The sequence below is a fragment of the Myodes glareolus genome, chromosome 1 (assembly GCF_982192425.1).
Source record: "Myodes glareolus chromosome 1, mMyoGla1.1, whole genome shotgun sequence".
Classification (NCBI taxonomy): Eukaryota; Metazoa; Chordata; class Mammalia; order Rodentia; family Cricetidae; genus Myodes; species Myodes glareolus.
In genome coordinates this window covers 133,706,007-133,721,605 of record NC_142026.1, presented here as the reverse complement: position 1 = coordinate 133,721,605, position 15,599 = coordinate 133,706,007, and the positions used below count along the sequence as shown (strand labels likewise).

At 49.4% G+C, this 15,599-nt stretch overlaps 1 protein-coding gene and 1 long non-coding RNA gene across 6 annotated transcripts in view; one reads left to right on the top strand and one right to left on the bottom strand.

The window, feature by feature from the left end:
• The window catches only part of Synj2 (synaptojanin 2), a 97,156-nt gene that overhangs the window by 52,779 nt on the left and 28,778 nt on the right, over positions 1-15,599 (bottom strand). For 4 of the 5 annotated variants that reach the window (XM_085687729.2, XM_085687735.2, XM_048420415.3 and 1 more), the window contains exons 2-3: positions 11,350-11,436; positions 999-1,269 (exon numbers count right to left, since the gene is read on the bottom strand). In XM_085687729.2, the coding sequence (XP_085543855.2) occupies positions 999-1,269; positions 11,350-11,436 (358 nt within the window). Of the gene's footprint in view, positions 1-998; positions 1,270-1,708; positions 1,809-11,349; positions 11,437-15,599 lie in introns of those variants that run through there. The other variant, XM_085687732.2, reaches the window with a different exon arrangement.
• On the top strand, positions 8,875-13,443 carry LOC125391124 (uncharacterized). Its single transcript, XR_007228978.3, has 4 exons — positions 8,875-9,109; positions 9,208-9,278; positions 10,273-10,704; positions 10,941-13,443. It is a non-coding gene; the product is annotated as an uncharacterized LOC125391124 (long non-coding RNA).

Genomic DNA, 15,599 nt, shown 5'->3' with positions numbered 1-15,599 from the left:
TGCTTTAAAACTGTTTCTGAGCCTCTGCACAAGACCTTCTCAGCCTTGGGCCACAGGGGTCCCCAAAGAATAACCAGATATCACAGAAGGTCCAGCAAGCACCTGGCATCTTCAACTAACTGCACGGTCTGCAACACACCTGGGCAGCTGGGTAGAAGCGTGGAAGGGGTCTCAGACTCCGTCCCCACCTAGACGCATGCACTAGAGCACGCATCATAACAAAACAGGCAGGATTTCATATGAGTTCTAAACCTGACCACATAAACTGGCAAACCGGAGAGGACCTGGGAGAACATAAAAGCAGGGTGCTAGGGATGAGACAAAGGTTGATTTATCAAAATCAAAAAAGAGGTGAGGAATTCATGAACAGGGAGCTGAAGCCCTATAGAAAGGACTCTTACCCTACCATGGGAGCCTTTGCTGATTCCTGTGGGCAAAGCCAGGCAGAGACCAAGGAAGGGCAGGAATAAGCCTCCATTTCTGTGTCTAGCTTGGAGATTAGTGTGGCTCCAGAGGGGCTACTTGGGCTAAAGCATTAAAAGACAGGTTTGCTAGAAAACAAGCAACAGATTCCCACTGCAATGCTTCTGCCCAATCTCTTATCCTCATCAAGAGTGAGGAGAGCAGCGCTCTAGAGAAGACGTGAGCATGGTCCTTGCCACCATTGCCCTCTTGGCTTCCACACAATGGCAGGTCCGCGATCCAAGGCTCTGGACGAGAGCATCACTGAAGAGAAGGCCTGAGTAAGTAAAGCCCCAATATTCTACCCAGGGAACAGAGTTTCTTTTCTAGATCTACCTGGGACCACAGGAATACACTCCTGGAGCAAAGCCCACAGGGTAGAGATGCTGGATTAGTTATCTTTTCTCACTGCAGAGAGAGCAAATGTGACTCTAAGTGCCACTCCAGAGCTGATCCAGCACCCTAGGCAGATGCCCGACGGAAGGCATTGGCTCTGGTGTCACCCAGAATCTGCCCTCTGTGACCCAGTGCCTTACCAGAAGAATGAGGTCCCCGATTCAGAGCAGCCATCACCCTGCTTCTGTGCCCTGATGGTCAGATCAAAACTGGAGCCGTCATTGGGCCATGCAAAATAAAACACCCCTGAGCTCAGGATTTTCTTCAAGGCGAGCAGGCGGTCCTCTTCTTTGGCCTCTTCCTGAAGGGGGCAAAACTCGGTGGCGGTGATTTTGTAGATCTCTGCATCTGGAATTCTGCCCACTGACGTGCAGCCTGTCACCAACACCAGAAAGCTCAAGGGGACCCCACCTGGAAGGGACATAGAAAAGATGAAGGATTATGGATACCGAGCAGGCTGCATCCCAGAGTAATCCCCAACCCTAACTGGAGGGCATTTCTAACTCTCACTCCCTAGGCCCTAAGGTAGTACCCACCTACCCAGTCTGTACCCTAAGCAGTGCCACACCCATCAGAAATTTGTATTCCTCCTCAGCTCAGAAAAACAGCTTCTGCTCTGACAGACCCTAGGGTGAGTCTGACGTGAAGGCTTTCCCATAGCTCGCTCGCCAGCCTACCGTTCTACTCAGCTCTCTCCACAGGACGGAGGGAGAGACTCTGGCTCCCAACCATCTACCTTCTAGACCAGCACACGCCTTTTAGCATCCTCTCTTCCTGACCCCAGCCCTCTTCCAAATCTGTGCCCACCACCTTCCAATCCACCCTCTTCAGCTCAACCCTTATTCCTTACCCGTTGCCTGGGCACCCTCACAGCTAATGGCCTTCTTAAACACAGCTGATAGCAGACTTCCCCTGCTCAGATCCCTCTGTGGCTGCCACTGAACCCCCTCCCGAGGCCCCCTGTTCTGTAGCCTGCCCCGTATCTCACCCCCACCCCATATGCGGACTGTTCCCAGGCAGCTGCTCCCCAGGGCTGTGCTCTGTGGCTTTTCCATGCGGCACACATTCTTACAGTCAGTCTGCAGTTTGATGGGAGACAGCCTCCCACTTGGAGAAAGGCTCCCTTGCCATCTGCCCAGCAAAGGACTCCTTCCAACCTCCCAGCTGACTTCCCAGCCTCAGCTCTCTCCTGGCTGGGTGGAAGCATGAGGTTTTGGTCCTAGCCTTACACCTTCTGGAGCCCCAGGAACCTTTCTTCCCTCACTGGGCAAACCCCTGACCCTCTTTTGGGACTATGGGCAGCACCTCCTCCAGGAAGCCGGACCTGCTCTCCAAAGACAGTAGGATGCCCCTCTTTGTGTCAGAAGCTTCCCAGCGGCACTTGGGCACAGAAAGCCAGCAGCCTTCATTCCAACTGTGTCCTCAGCAGCAGCAGTTCTCCCCAGGGGCAGGAACTTAGTGTACACTATCATCTACCACAGCACATGTATGTGAACACTTCCGATATAAGTTCCAGTACAGGAGAATGATACACCCTTCTCCAAGGCCCTGCCACACTGTCCCTGGCTGCTCCTTTTCTATCCCATGTACCCTACTTCATAACAATACTACCCACGTCAAGGGGTGGTGGCAATACTGTGTGCCCTTTCAAAACACAGGGTCCAAGAGATACCCCCAGTGTGTGATGGGCCTGGATCTATCAAGAAGTTCTTCCCACCCAGTAAGGTTGACTCCAAATGGCCAGCAGCCTCTCGCTGGCTGAAATGATGCTTTATGCCATCCTCATATCTCACCATGCTCTCATAAAAGACCACAAAGGCAGCAAATCCCACCACCTGCCGCCTCCAGCAGGCTGCCCTTCTTCTGCCTGCACTGGTGGAGTGCAGCTCCAGCGAGGGGGTGATTGGTTTTTATTACAGAGTAAGTAGGTCATGGCTCACACATGCTGACGGATGCACTGTGGGGAAGGAGGGTACCCACGGGGCAAGGATATTGACTTGGCGTGTGCATCCTCAGGAAGCCACTTTGAAATAACATAAGCACCAGAGTTCTGCTGGGCCATTAAAGCAGTTAAGATGAGGTTGTCCCAGCAGGGTAGGTGAATTTCAGTGAGGTTGAGATGGTCCACAGCCTTGACACCCAGCTCCCTGAACTAATAAGCTCAGTGCTAAGGGGGAAAACAGTATCCAGTAAAGTCCCCTTGCAGGGCCAATACAGGGCCCCATGATCTGGGCTGGGGCTCAATGAAAGAGAAAAGGATGAGAAAGGATTGTGTGGCAGGGGAAAGGGGATCTTACAGAGCATGAGAAGGAATGGTGCCACCACGGGAAGGTGCCCTTTAGCTAGGGCAGCGCCCCAGAAGGCACACAGGCAATCAGAGCCACATTAGAGCCACTTGGTGTATACAGCAGAGTCAAATACCTCAATATAGCTGGCACACAGTATGATGCTCCATGCACCAGCTACTATACCAACAGTGACTTAGTCATCCCAACAAGCACCATTGTCAGCCCAGTTTATAGAGAGGGGAAAGCAGGCAAGCAGAGGCTAAAAAGCCAGGGATGACTGAGAAGGGGAACTGGGATCACCTGGATCACCTGAATCCCCTTTCTGGCTATACCACTTGGCAAGTTACTCGGGCTAAGTCTTGTTCTCCAGCCGGCACTCGCCACGCTCCTGGTAGGTAGTAGTGACACTGGGCCGAACAACACTGCTCCCGAGAGCCAGCACTGCCATTTCACATGCAAAGTCCCCAGGGGAACTAATCATGACCCAGGCACACTCTTCCGGGTTGAAACCCCACTGCAACATTGCGTTTTCTTTAAGCCTGAGGTCTGCCTGCCCCTGGCCTTTGGACACCTCAATCTTGGACTATAAGATAGATACCTGAAAATGTTTGTGAGCCACAGCTCTGGTCTCTGGAACTTTGCTACAGCAAATAATGATGATGATGATGATGATGATGATAATAATAATAATAATAATGCACACCCAAGTTTTCACCTGTATCTTAAAAACAATATTGTGACAGCGGATGGAGATCAGCGCTCCCTTGGGCACTGGGCAGGTGCTAAGTACTGTTAAAAATCTTTTAAAAACACAATTAATGTTAATAAATCATTTGAGTTTTTATTGTAAGAATCCTGGTATTCATTTTCCTATAAATAGGATGGGCAACCTGACTAATTGGCAGCTGTTGGACTCTTGCTGCCTTGAGCAAAGAGACACTCAAACAACTGGTAGATGAACCTTGCACCAACGCCAGCTGTTTTGAAGACTTCGCAGATGCCTGGGAAAAAACTCACAAGGTCCACAGCTGTGGCTCTGAGTCCTGAGGGCACAGCCTCAGCCAGGACTGTGTGGAAGGGTTCATTCCAAACTTATTTTGCTATCAAGCATCGAAGGTGACACTGAAACCACTTCCACCAAGGCCAGAGAAGCACATTTTCCCAGCAGCCTAGCTGAGGGATTGTTGTGATTGGTGCAAAAGGGAAAACACAATGATTAGTACAAACACACACTTTCATTTACATGCAAAGTGTGCTGATTGGTGCAAACACAAACCTTAATTTACATGTGAGGTGTCTCCTGATTGGTCTAAATACCCCTCTTGACTGTATGAAAAAGTTGCTAAGACTCACTTAGTGAGTGGGCTGGGAGAGCCTGTGCTGCCAGCCCTGCCAGCCTGTGCTCTAGCCTAATAAACGGCTTCCCTTAAGGAAGGGACAGCACAAAACAGCAGCAAGCTGCAGCAGCTACAGAGGAGCAGACAACCTGCTGCCTGGCAGAGACAGCCAGGGCAGGCATAGGGGAGGTGGCAGTCAGTGCCTAAGAGAATGGAAGGCTGGGAGCAAAGGAGGATAGAGCCTAAATATAGAGACTTAAGTCTCTGGGAGAGTTCCAGAGCTGCCAAGCCTCTAAGGCCAAGGGTCTCAGACACTCAAGGCCTGGGAGCCATGACACAGGCTGCTGTCAAGGGCTGAAGAATCACGATGTCTGGACCTGCCCACAAGCTTCAATGCAAGGGTTAAGGAAGCTGGATGACTTCTGCAGGCCTAAGGGTCCGATGCCAAGGGCCTGCAGGACAAGCGTGACACTAGAGGGCTCCATGTGCCCTGCTCCTCCTTCTCCTCCCATCACTCAACGCTGTCCAACACAGAATACACAAAGCCTCCAGAGACCACTTGAAGAGCTTCTCCTTGCCCGCCCATGACCTCTCTCTGGGTAGAGCAGAAGGTCACTTTCAGCTGATTGGTAGCATCACATTTTGCAGCATATTCTAGGTGCTGACAGGTAAAAGAAAACTGCTAGAACCTTCCCTACCAGTGTCCAGCGGATGCTCATGACCGCCCGAGCATGCTCTTCCTGAGCAGGTGGGCCCTCCAGTCACACTCCTATCCTCTGTCCCTCAGACTCTCACCCTTCTGTCTTCTGAGTTCTCCACTGGTCGACTTCTTACTAGTGGGCAGTTAACCAGTGTCTTAACCAGGCTCGGATTTATCATTGCCGTCAACTGTAGCACCACTCTGGGCAAACAGTATAAGCCGTACAATGCAAGCAAAACATTTGGATAAATCCTCATTTAACATAAAATGTAAAATGTGTAGTGAAGACATTTTATAATGAGACAGTAAGTATTACCGACTGATGGAAAGACTGCACCATTTCTAATTATGATTTTATTTTTTAAAATGTTTATTTTGTGTGTGTGTGTGTGTTTGTGTGTGTGTGTGCCTGGGCACGCACGTGTGTGCGCATACACGCACATGCATGCATGTCCATCTACAGAGACCAGAGGTGTTTGATCCCCCGGAATCAGAATTCCAGGCAACTGTGAGTCACAAATGTGGTTGCTGGGAACTGAACCTGGGTCCTCTGGAAGAGCAGTACACACTCTTAACCACTGAGCCATCTCTCCAGTCCCTTTGTTTTCTACTTTTGTAGATGTAAACACAATAGAAAACTGTCCGTGTTGATGAATAGTTGGGAATAGAAAGTTTAATTATAGAAATGTCACTCAGTTCTTTAAGATCCTCAGTTGGTACTAGAAAGGAATGGTAAGGAATTTATCAGCAAAATTACTATTAATGCTGACAGATTATATCCAGTTAAGTTCTGCAGTTAGGAGAAAAGCAAACACACGGGCAGCCCCTGACTTCGAAATGAATGGTACTGAGCTATTGACAAGGCTGACTTCAATAGTACTGACAGCAATGTTTTGCAATATGCCTTCGTGTTAGACCCTGCAGTTCATCACCTCCAGAGCAGGGACCATAGCCCAATGAGAGAAAACGACATAAAATGAAGGGTGGCTGCAGGTCAGACCAGGGGCACATTCCCAAACCGATCAGCTCCTAGAGAGAGCTGAGACCTGGGAGAGGTCTTTGTAGAAGCCCACACATCTGTGTACTTCTGTGGCCAAAGAGGAGTGTGGACTTGTGGAACTCACGCTGGGCCATGGCCTCTTCAAGCCTTGCTCAACAGCCCTTATTTGTGCTCCACGTGCTGTGGATTTTAAGGAAAGGTTCAGAGTTGAGCCCAGCTGTGAGCTGGAGGCCATTGGCTCCTGTCCACCAGTCAGAGTTGTCTAGGCTGGCAATACCGCAGAGGCGCACGCTGTGTGTCAAGGCGAGGCCAGAGGGGTCCACCTGCCTCAGACGTATGAGGAGGCCTCTCCTGAGGCTCACACCCTGACTCTAGAACCTGGGTTTTGCTTTTGAGAAGTAAGATCAGTTTTCTGACACCAAGAAGCAAAGAAGTTCAGCATCTAGGTTCTGCAAGCTCTCCGAAGAGGCCAATGGAGGCCTAATTCAGGGGCCTGAAACCAGCGGGGATCTTACAGTAAGGTTTAAAATCAAGCTTAGATGGGGTTGTGGAGCCTATGCTCCTCCTGTGTCTTGTTGGGGCCTCAGACAAGTGGCTTACCTTCTCTAGGCCTCACAGTGGGACACACCAGGGATTGAGGAATGTCCCAATCTCTCCCCACTAATAGGCTCCGAGTCAAATGATGTGTGCCTCTACGGTGAGGGCTCTAGCCCCTCTTCCCTTCTGTTTACATAGCACAGAAGAGATGTACTGACTACTACATGGTGGCTGTGCTCTCAGCTTGGCAGAGTACATGTGTACAGTGCTACCCAACATCATAGAGGAACCCTAGCCCATCCTTGGCTAGCATATTTACACCAAAGAAATCGGCAGACACTATACATCAGAGTTCCCACCCTGGAGGCCAAGCATTTGCCAACACACTCCTGGGTATAAGTATTAAAATAAATTATTCAAAGACTGACAATGGCCAGTCCATTTCAAGACTTGCTACAGGACATGGAATGCCCTTAGTCTCCAAAGGCTAGTGACTCAGACATCTCTCCAGAGAAAGCCCCTTCTGAACCGACCTCTGTGAGTCTGTACCCTGATGATTCAAGGAAGCAGCCACTGAAGCCACCAGTCTCACCCATGGTCTCCTCCAAGCCTCTTTCACATTGCAGAACTCCTTAGGATGTAGTGCGGACAGACACACGGACACACACACACACACACACACACACACACACACACACACAGGTTCTCTCCCTTCGGTCTCAGGATGGCCACTGTCCCCATGTCATATCCTATCACATGACCAGCCTCCTTAGACCTCGAGGAGCACCCATACATTTCAAGGCTGTCATGTTCAGTCCCTCATAAAGAACTCTTAAAAACTCTATGGGGGTGGGTGAGTCAGCACAGTGGTAAAGACACTTGCGGCCAAGCCTGGCGACCTGAGTTCAAGTCCCAGGGTTCACATGCTGGAAGAGGAGCACCAATTCCTGCATGTTGTTTCTGGGCCCCACACTTACGTCACGGCATGCATGTGTGTGCGTGTACACATGCTTTTTTTTTTTTTTTAAAGCTGCCAACTGTGTGGGAGGGGTGACAAGACGGTTCGTCTAGTAAAGTTCTTGCTCCCATGCCTGGTGACCTGTCCTAGTGTGAGTTTTGTAGCCGTGTTAAATGCCATGGCCCAAATCAACCTGGAAATGGGCTGATTTCACTTAGCACTTTGTATGCCATCATTGAAGTGAGCCAAGAGCTGGAGAGGGGAGCTGATGCAGAGGCCAAGGAGGAGTGCTGCATGCTGGCTTGCTTCCTCTGGTTTGTTCGGCTACTTTTCTCTTACAGTCCAGGGCCACCTGTCCAAGGACGGCACTGCCCACAGTGGACTCGCAACAATCAGCAATCAAGAAAATGCCCCAAGGACATTCCCACAGGCCAATCTGTTGGAGACAATTCCTTAATTGAAATTTCCTCTTCCCAGATATATCAACATTGTGTCAAGTTGACAAAAACCAACCAGCACATGATCTTAGCTCAGGTTCCCGCAGGACAGAAGGAGAGAATCAACTCCTGCATAGTGTCCTTTGACCGAAACGGGAATGCCATGCATGCACATACACATGGCCACACAGAAGCACACACATGTGCGTGTGCGCACACACATACACACACACACACACACACACACCAATATTCCTGCATGATAGGAGAGAACCAATTCCTGCATGTTGACCTTTGACCTTAACACAAACGCCATGCATGCACATGACCACACATGCACACAATAAACAAACAAATAAAAATATAAAAATAAGTACAAACAATGCAAAAATCAAGTATTGGTTTTGTGGGAAAGAGAGGAGTCAGTTTCTGTTCACACAGAGGAACAGTCCTCGAGAAAGCAACCGAGCACAGAAGGTCGGTTGTTAAGACGGAGGGGGATCCAGGAGGATCTGGTGGAAAAGTTCCGGGGCTATCGTGTGCCGGTTCCCAGGCTGTGCACTGCAGAGATCCAGGAGACAAACCCATTACAGACTGGGATTTGAATCATCCCTGCAGCTAGAGAACAGGGAGGTCTTGAGAGTCCAGGTCAAGAGAGAACTGAACCCCTGGGACCGTAGGGGTGGATTCTTCTTCCTGCTGTATGCCTTTCTGTGCTTTGAATTGTGTATAAGCCAGTTCACCACTAATCATGGGCACTCAGCCCTTCCCGCCGGTGGGAGCTCGGGATGGGCTTTCAAGCAACCGTGTGTTTCTCAATTTCTAACACAAATGCCTGTTCTTCTTTCAAAGGGCTGAACTTTAACTCTGTCTGAATTGAAAACCCTGCAGGAAACCATCAGAAGCCACACCCCACAGGGCACCATCCTCCAACGCCCCAAACACCCAAGGATGAGAAGCACCAAGGAAAACGGCCCAGGTCAAGGAGACAGGGGTAAGTAACACTGGGGTCAAGCCAGTGCTTTCTGAACATACCAAAGGGGGGGCGGTTGGCAAGGCTTGGTTTTAATGTCCAATCCTCCCGTCTTTCAGGTACATCAACACACTTTCCACAAGGGGCTGACAAGAGGCCAGACACACTTAAAGTCACACTTCCTCACCAGGTACAGACAGACTTGCCAGCTCTGGAAGGGACTCCTGAAGGCAGCTTTGGGGTCTGGGGAGACATCAGAAACCTTGCTGGTGTCTTCACTGTACCCAAGCCTCCCGCTGATCAGGCACCCTGCTTGGCTGGCTGGTCAGACCTGGCCCAACAGGAGGCTATATCCACTCACTCCCTAGACTGGTAGTGGGGGTATTAGCTGAGGAAAGAGAATGCACAGACCTGGCCAGCTTGGAGGGCAGGGCACTTGGCTACTCCACTCCTGCAGCGGACCCCACAGATACCCAGCCTCGCTCAGACAAGGATTCTTTACGACTTGTTCCCCACCCTACTCAGAACCAACGCCCAGAATCTGGCCTCAGCTCAGAGCTCAGGAAAACCCCTGTCCTATGAGAAAGTGAAGGACATTACATGTCACTCCTTCCTGTCGCTGGACACCAGCCCCCTAACAGAAAGATACATGAGGTCGGTTGAGCTGCCACAGGGCACATGCGTAAAGTCTAGGTCCTACTTGAAAACAACTCAAGCTGGTGCCAGTTACCCTGCTTCCCTGGGTACGAGCCCCTGCCAGGGATAAATGCATCATCCATTCGTGTTTCAAAAAACTGCCAGCTATACCTTTAAGAGTGGACTGTGAACCCTGCCAAGTGCCAGGGCGTTACACCAGAGATGACAAACGGGGGGAAAGGTGACGGCAGAAGGGTGCGAGAGGGCAGCCTCCAGGCCTTCCCTTCTGCACATGAGCAGGCTAACAGCAGGAGGAAGCACCACCCTTAAGGCCTTTGCAGGGCAAGATCAGGACTCCAGGAGTCTATAACCTCAGAAAGATTCCGAGGCAAAGCCCAGCCCAAACCTTGGCTGCTCCCATTCTCATGAAAAAGTCAGTGTTTGGAGGCAGCTGGGTTTGTTGTAAATCTCAGCTGAACTCTTCACCCCAAGGTGAGTCAGGAAAAAAAATCTCTGAACCTGATTCCTTTCTCCTTTTCTGTAAACAGGGAGACGATGGTTATCTCATCAGCTGATGCTGAAGACTGAACATGTTAACTAGATCTAGTCTTTGGCACAACACAAGCATCAAGCAAGTTCATTTCGTCACATGAGTACCGCATGTTTCTCCTAAACATTTCCGATTTGGAAGTGAGGAGTGTAATCATCATATCTAGTGGTGGTGGTGGGGAACACCCCACCACAGGAACGGCCCAGAAAAGTAGCGGCAAGCACATCACCGCTGTTTGGCCAGCCCCAAAACCCTGTCTGTGTAAACAGAGGCTGTGAGCTGCCAAGAATCTTCTTTACATGCTTGGCTCACGAAAACCCCCAAAGCCTGAATTTGGAAGCTTCCCAGTCGATCTCATTAGGAATGTGACCTGTGCCCTGGCCTTGGCTGGAAAGGCCACCGGACTCTACAGCCTAATCTTTGATGATAGGTGAGACAGACTTAAAACAGGTTCTCCTCACTGGGAGGGGGGGAAGGAAGGGCTGCAGGACAGGCGCTGCAGAGGTGGCTGCCACCAGCTCAGGGCAAGCAGGGCTACCCACTTCTTCCTGTGGGTTCTGTCTCTTTCGTCAGACCGGTTTGGATGCAGTTTCATTTCTCTCTCACTCCCACATACAGCATCGCAGTTTTTCTCCCCCCCCCCACCCCAACCCTTTCTCTCTCCAGATACACCCAGGATGTCCAGGGATGCTGCTGCAGGTGACGGTTTGAGCCATGGTCCAAGCCTACCTACCAGACACGCCTAAGAATCCAGATGCAAAGCACGCACGAGAAAGGATGTACAGCGCCAGAGGAGAAGCCCGACCACCTTGCAAAAACTTAGAACCGGAAAACAAGGAAGGTAAACTTCCCAGGGCTGGAAACCGTGCCCTCCTCTACTCCAGACAGGCGACTACCAGCTTTCTGCCACCCCTCTCTCCCCCCACCCTCCAAGAGGAGCAGGCTGAGAAACCCAAAGCAACATCTTCAGAAATGAAAGTGGTTAACCTAGAATATCTAACTGGATGGCCTCCCTGGCTAACACCAGGGACTGCCCAAAGCTTGTTGGCCAGCCTGCTGAGCCATGGATACTCACCGGATTTTAACCTCAGCTCCCCGAGGCAGCCATAGGCATCCGTCAGCTTGCCATACTGTCCTTTAATGACTTCCTTCTCTTCCGGAGCTGGGGGGGGGGGGGGGGAGAAACAGATCAGAGAGACATCAGCAAGCAAGTGGCTCTGTTCACGCTTGTTCATTCACACTGCGCTTGCCAATCTGGCTCTCACCCACGCGAGAAAGGAAACGCAGACAATAGCACGGCCCACAGACACCATGTGTACAGGTTTTAGGATCCGAGAATCAGAAATGCAAAGATTTAGACCTTCCCACGGAAGGCTTGTTCTTTGGAAATACTGGCAGTTTCAGGTGTGCTGGGGGCGGGGAGGGTGAGGAAGGTGCAGGGAGCCCTAGGGTGGATGGTGGTGCTGGGCACCTTGGGTCTGGCTGCTACCTTAGTCAGAACAGGGTGAGGTCTCATAATCCATGTGCGATCCAGGCATTTTTTTTAAGTGCCAGCCACAGAAACTTTATCGGGTAAATCCCCAAGACACCTGCTTCTAACTAGGCATCATCAGACCACACGGGTCAGGGTGACTCAGGGCTGGGGCAAGTGAGCCCCAAGGCAAGCTGCAGCATGCTAGTCACCTATTGGGTGACTAGCAATGATGTCAGTACCCAAACAAAGTCCCAGCCTGGCTTAGGAGCAAGAAGGAAGGTGCATAGGGACACCCATTGGGATGCTATAGACATGCGTCTCAGGGATTCCAGGAGGGGGAGCAGTCTACGGATGGATCTTTTCTCATAACGATGCTCCAACTGCATTGAGAACAATACACAGACCCGAATCACTGTGACATCACTACACTCTGTGAGAGACGTGGTCACTAAAGACATCACAAATATCCCATGTGCATAAAATATCCAGAGCAGGTGAACAGAGAGCAGACTCAGGGGTGGCAGGGGCTGAGCATGGACAAAGGAGCATGGGGGTTTGTTAATGGGGTCTCTTTTAAAAGGGGACAAAAACACTCTAAAATTGGATTGTAGGGATGGTCAGATAACCCTATAAATACTAAAATACTTTTAAAAACCATGGAACTATATACTTTCTGAAATCAGTTGTGTGGTATATGAATTACATTTCAATAAAGCTGGTATAAAATCAACAACAAAGTAAGATGGAAGAGGGCACTAATTTTACTGGAATCTAGTTATAAATATTGAAAAGTAGATTTATTTCTTATTGTATGCATGTATTGTGTGCATGTAATGTATATGTATTTGCATCAGTGCATGTCTGGCACCAGTGGAGGTCAGAAGAGAGCATTGGATTTCCTGGAATTGAAGTTACAGGTGGCCGTGAGCCACCTGTCCTTTGCAAAAGCAGCAAGTGCTCTCAACCGCTGAGCCTTCTCTCCAGCCCACAGTTAGTGAAATATTTTACCTTCTGAAGTCCTTGCCTAGCACGAAGGGTTTGAGTCCTAGCAACACACACAAAAACTTGCTATAATGTAACAATATATATTCCTTATGGACAATATCTTTTTTTTTTCTTTTTGAGACAGGGTTTCTTTGTAGCTTTGGAGCCTATCCTGGAACTAATTTGTGTAGTCTAGGCTGGCCCCGAACTCACAGAGATCCGCCTGCCTCTGCCTCCTGAGTGCTGGGATTAAAGGTGTATGCCACCATGGCCCAGCCGGACAGTATCTTTTTAAAAATACTTATTTTACATTTATTTTGTGGGGGTGGCACACGCCACATGACATATGTGGAAATCATAGGATAACCTGCAGGAGTGCTTCTCCCCTTCCAACCTGTAGTGTGGGGACTGAACCCAGGCAGGCAGGGTTAATGGCAGGTGCCTTTACCTGTTGAGCCATCTCATTGGCCCTATTAGCATCCTCTTAAATAACAAAATCTAAACTGGGAGTGAAGGCTCACACCTGTAATCCTAGCACTCAGGAATTGAGGCAAGAGGACTCACAGAAGTCAGCCAGGCTGCAGAGTGAGACCCTGTTTCAAAACAGCCAAAGTAACAGTAATAATAATGACAAAGAAATAAAACCAATCAGGGCCTATTAATCACTTAATTTCGAATATGTAAAGAGAAATAAATGATATTAAGATTTCATGTGAGGTAGAAGTGACTGCCATTTCTCTCGGTGACTGATGTGGGTAACAAGTTGATCCAGCTGCCTCCTTCCTGGGGGCAAAGCTGGCTTTCAGCTACCAGGTCACTGTAAAGGTGGTTTTTTCTTGTCCAGAAGCTCCAAGGCCTCCCATGATAGGCTGACGGTAGAAGCTGGCAGGATCTGTCTCTACATCACTGCATCATCACCGAAGTGGGAAAAGAAACTGTGGGTTTGTCCTCCCAAGCACCAGGAAGGGTTCCCAGGGTTCACCAATCTCCAGAAAGAACTGAGATCCTAGAATGGAGTGTGTGAGAAAGAGACAGACACAGAGTAAGGACAGCAAATGATACACCCTCACACCAGCCCTGGGCACAGACAAGCTGGGAACAGTCTGGCCATCATGGCTTTCTCTCCTCTGAAGACGTCCACAGAAAACAAGGGAGTGCACAGAGCACTGGCAAACACCACACACACTGAACCTAGTTTTAGCTGACACTTGTCCTGACTAGGTCAAAGTATCCACTAGCCATATTCTCCAGAGCAGATTGGACTTCCTATCCCTCTCAGCTGGCCCTCTAAAGAACACACACATCCATGAGACCACATGTCCTTACAAGTTAGAAACACAGAACTGGGTCCAGTCCCAGTGCCACCTGCTCACTATGCTTCCTGCCCCCCCACTTTTCTCAAGTTGGTCCTGGAAGCAGTGTGCGGTGGTTTAAAAGAAAATGTCCCCCAAAAGGAATGGCACTATAAGAAGGTGTGGCTTTGTTGGAAGAAGTATGTCACTGTGGAGGCGGGCTTTGAGGTCTCATATATGCTCAAGCCACACCCAGTGTCTCAGACTACTTCCTGTTGCCCGAAAAGATGTAGGACACTTGGCTACTTATCCAGACCATGTCTGCCTGCATGCCACCGTGTCACACCATGATGATAATGGACTAAACCTCTAAACATGTAAACCACCCGAATTAAATGTTCTCCTTTATAAGAATTTCCATGGTCATGGTGTCTCTTTACAGTAACAGATACACTAAGACACAGTGGGAGGCTACCAGGTTCCCCTTGGCAGAACCTGTGACCCTTACTAAATAGGACACAAGGATTTCAGGACTGGTGGCTGGTGGGATGGACACCTGGAGTAAGGTCAAAGACAGACCCTCCATCTCTGCAGACAGGATGGAGCCAGGAAGCTATCTGAAAATGAAGGCTGAGCAGAGCAGTGGTGGTGTATGACTTTAATTCCAGCACTCAGGAGGCAGAGACAGGTGGATCTCTGTGAGTTCGAGGCCAGCCTGGTCTGCAGAGCGAGTTCCAGGACAGGCTCCATAGCTACAGAGAAACCCTGTTTCAAAAAACAAAACAAACAAACAAACAAACAAAAAAGAAATTGAAGACTGGCTGCCATCATGACTGAGAAGCAGCAATAATAGCCTATTGTACTTTGTTGTGTCAGGCAGCAGGGAGACTCAGTCCAGTACAGCCAAAAGCCTGAGGTCTCCCCTTAGGGACCTTCACTCAGGTAAAGCCAGGGCCTTGACTATGCCTGAAGAAGAGACATTCAGAGTGAAGCAAAGTTAGAGAATTGATTAGGTGAAGCCACGGGCAAGTAGGTGTTTTCACAAACATCAGCACTTAGAGAGAGAATGTCTTAGAAAAGGACAGAACACGCTCAACCAAGACACAGGCTGGGGCTTCTCAGGAGGGAGAGCTGCTCTTAGATATCATCTTCACGAAGGCTAGATAAATGATTTTGTAGCTTGTAAGTCATAGGACTCAGACTGTAATTTACAAGGTTTGAAGATTAAGCCAAGTTTGATACTCCTTTCTCATCTTAAAGAATTACCTTTTGTAGATGGCTCAGCAGTTGCAGACACTTGCCACCAACCCCAACGACCCAAGTGTAGACCCACACGGTAGAAGGAAAATCAATTCCAGGAAGTCGTTCTCAGATTCCCACACGTGTCATGGCATATGGACACACTCACACACATATATACATACACACAAGTACGCACGCACACATGTATGTACACACATGCACAAAAGAATGTAACAACGTTTCTTTAAAAGGAATGGCCTTTTGTAAACTAAATTGCAACGTGGATTTGTAAGGTGTTACTTGGATTCAGAGGGTAAAACCGTAGTGGGAGGC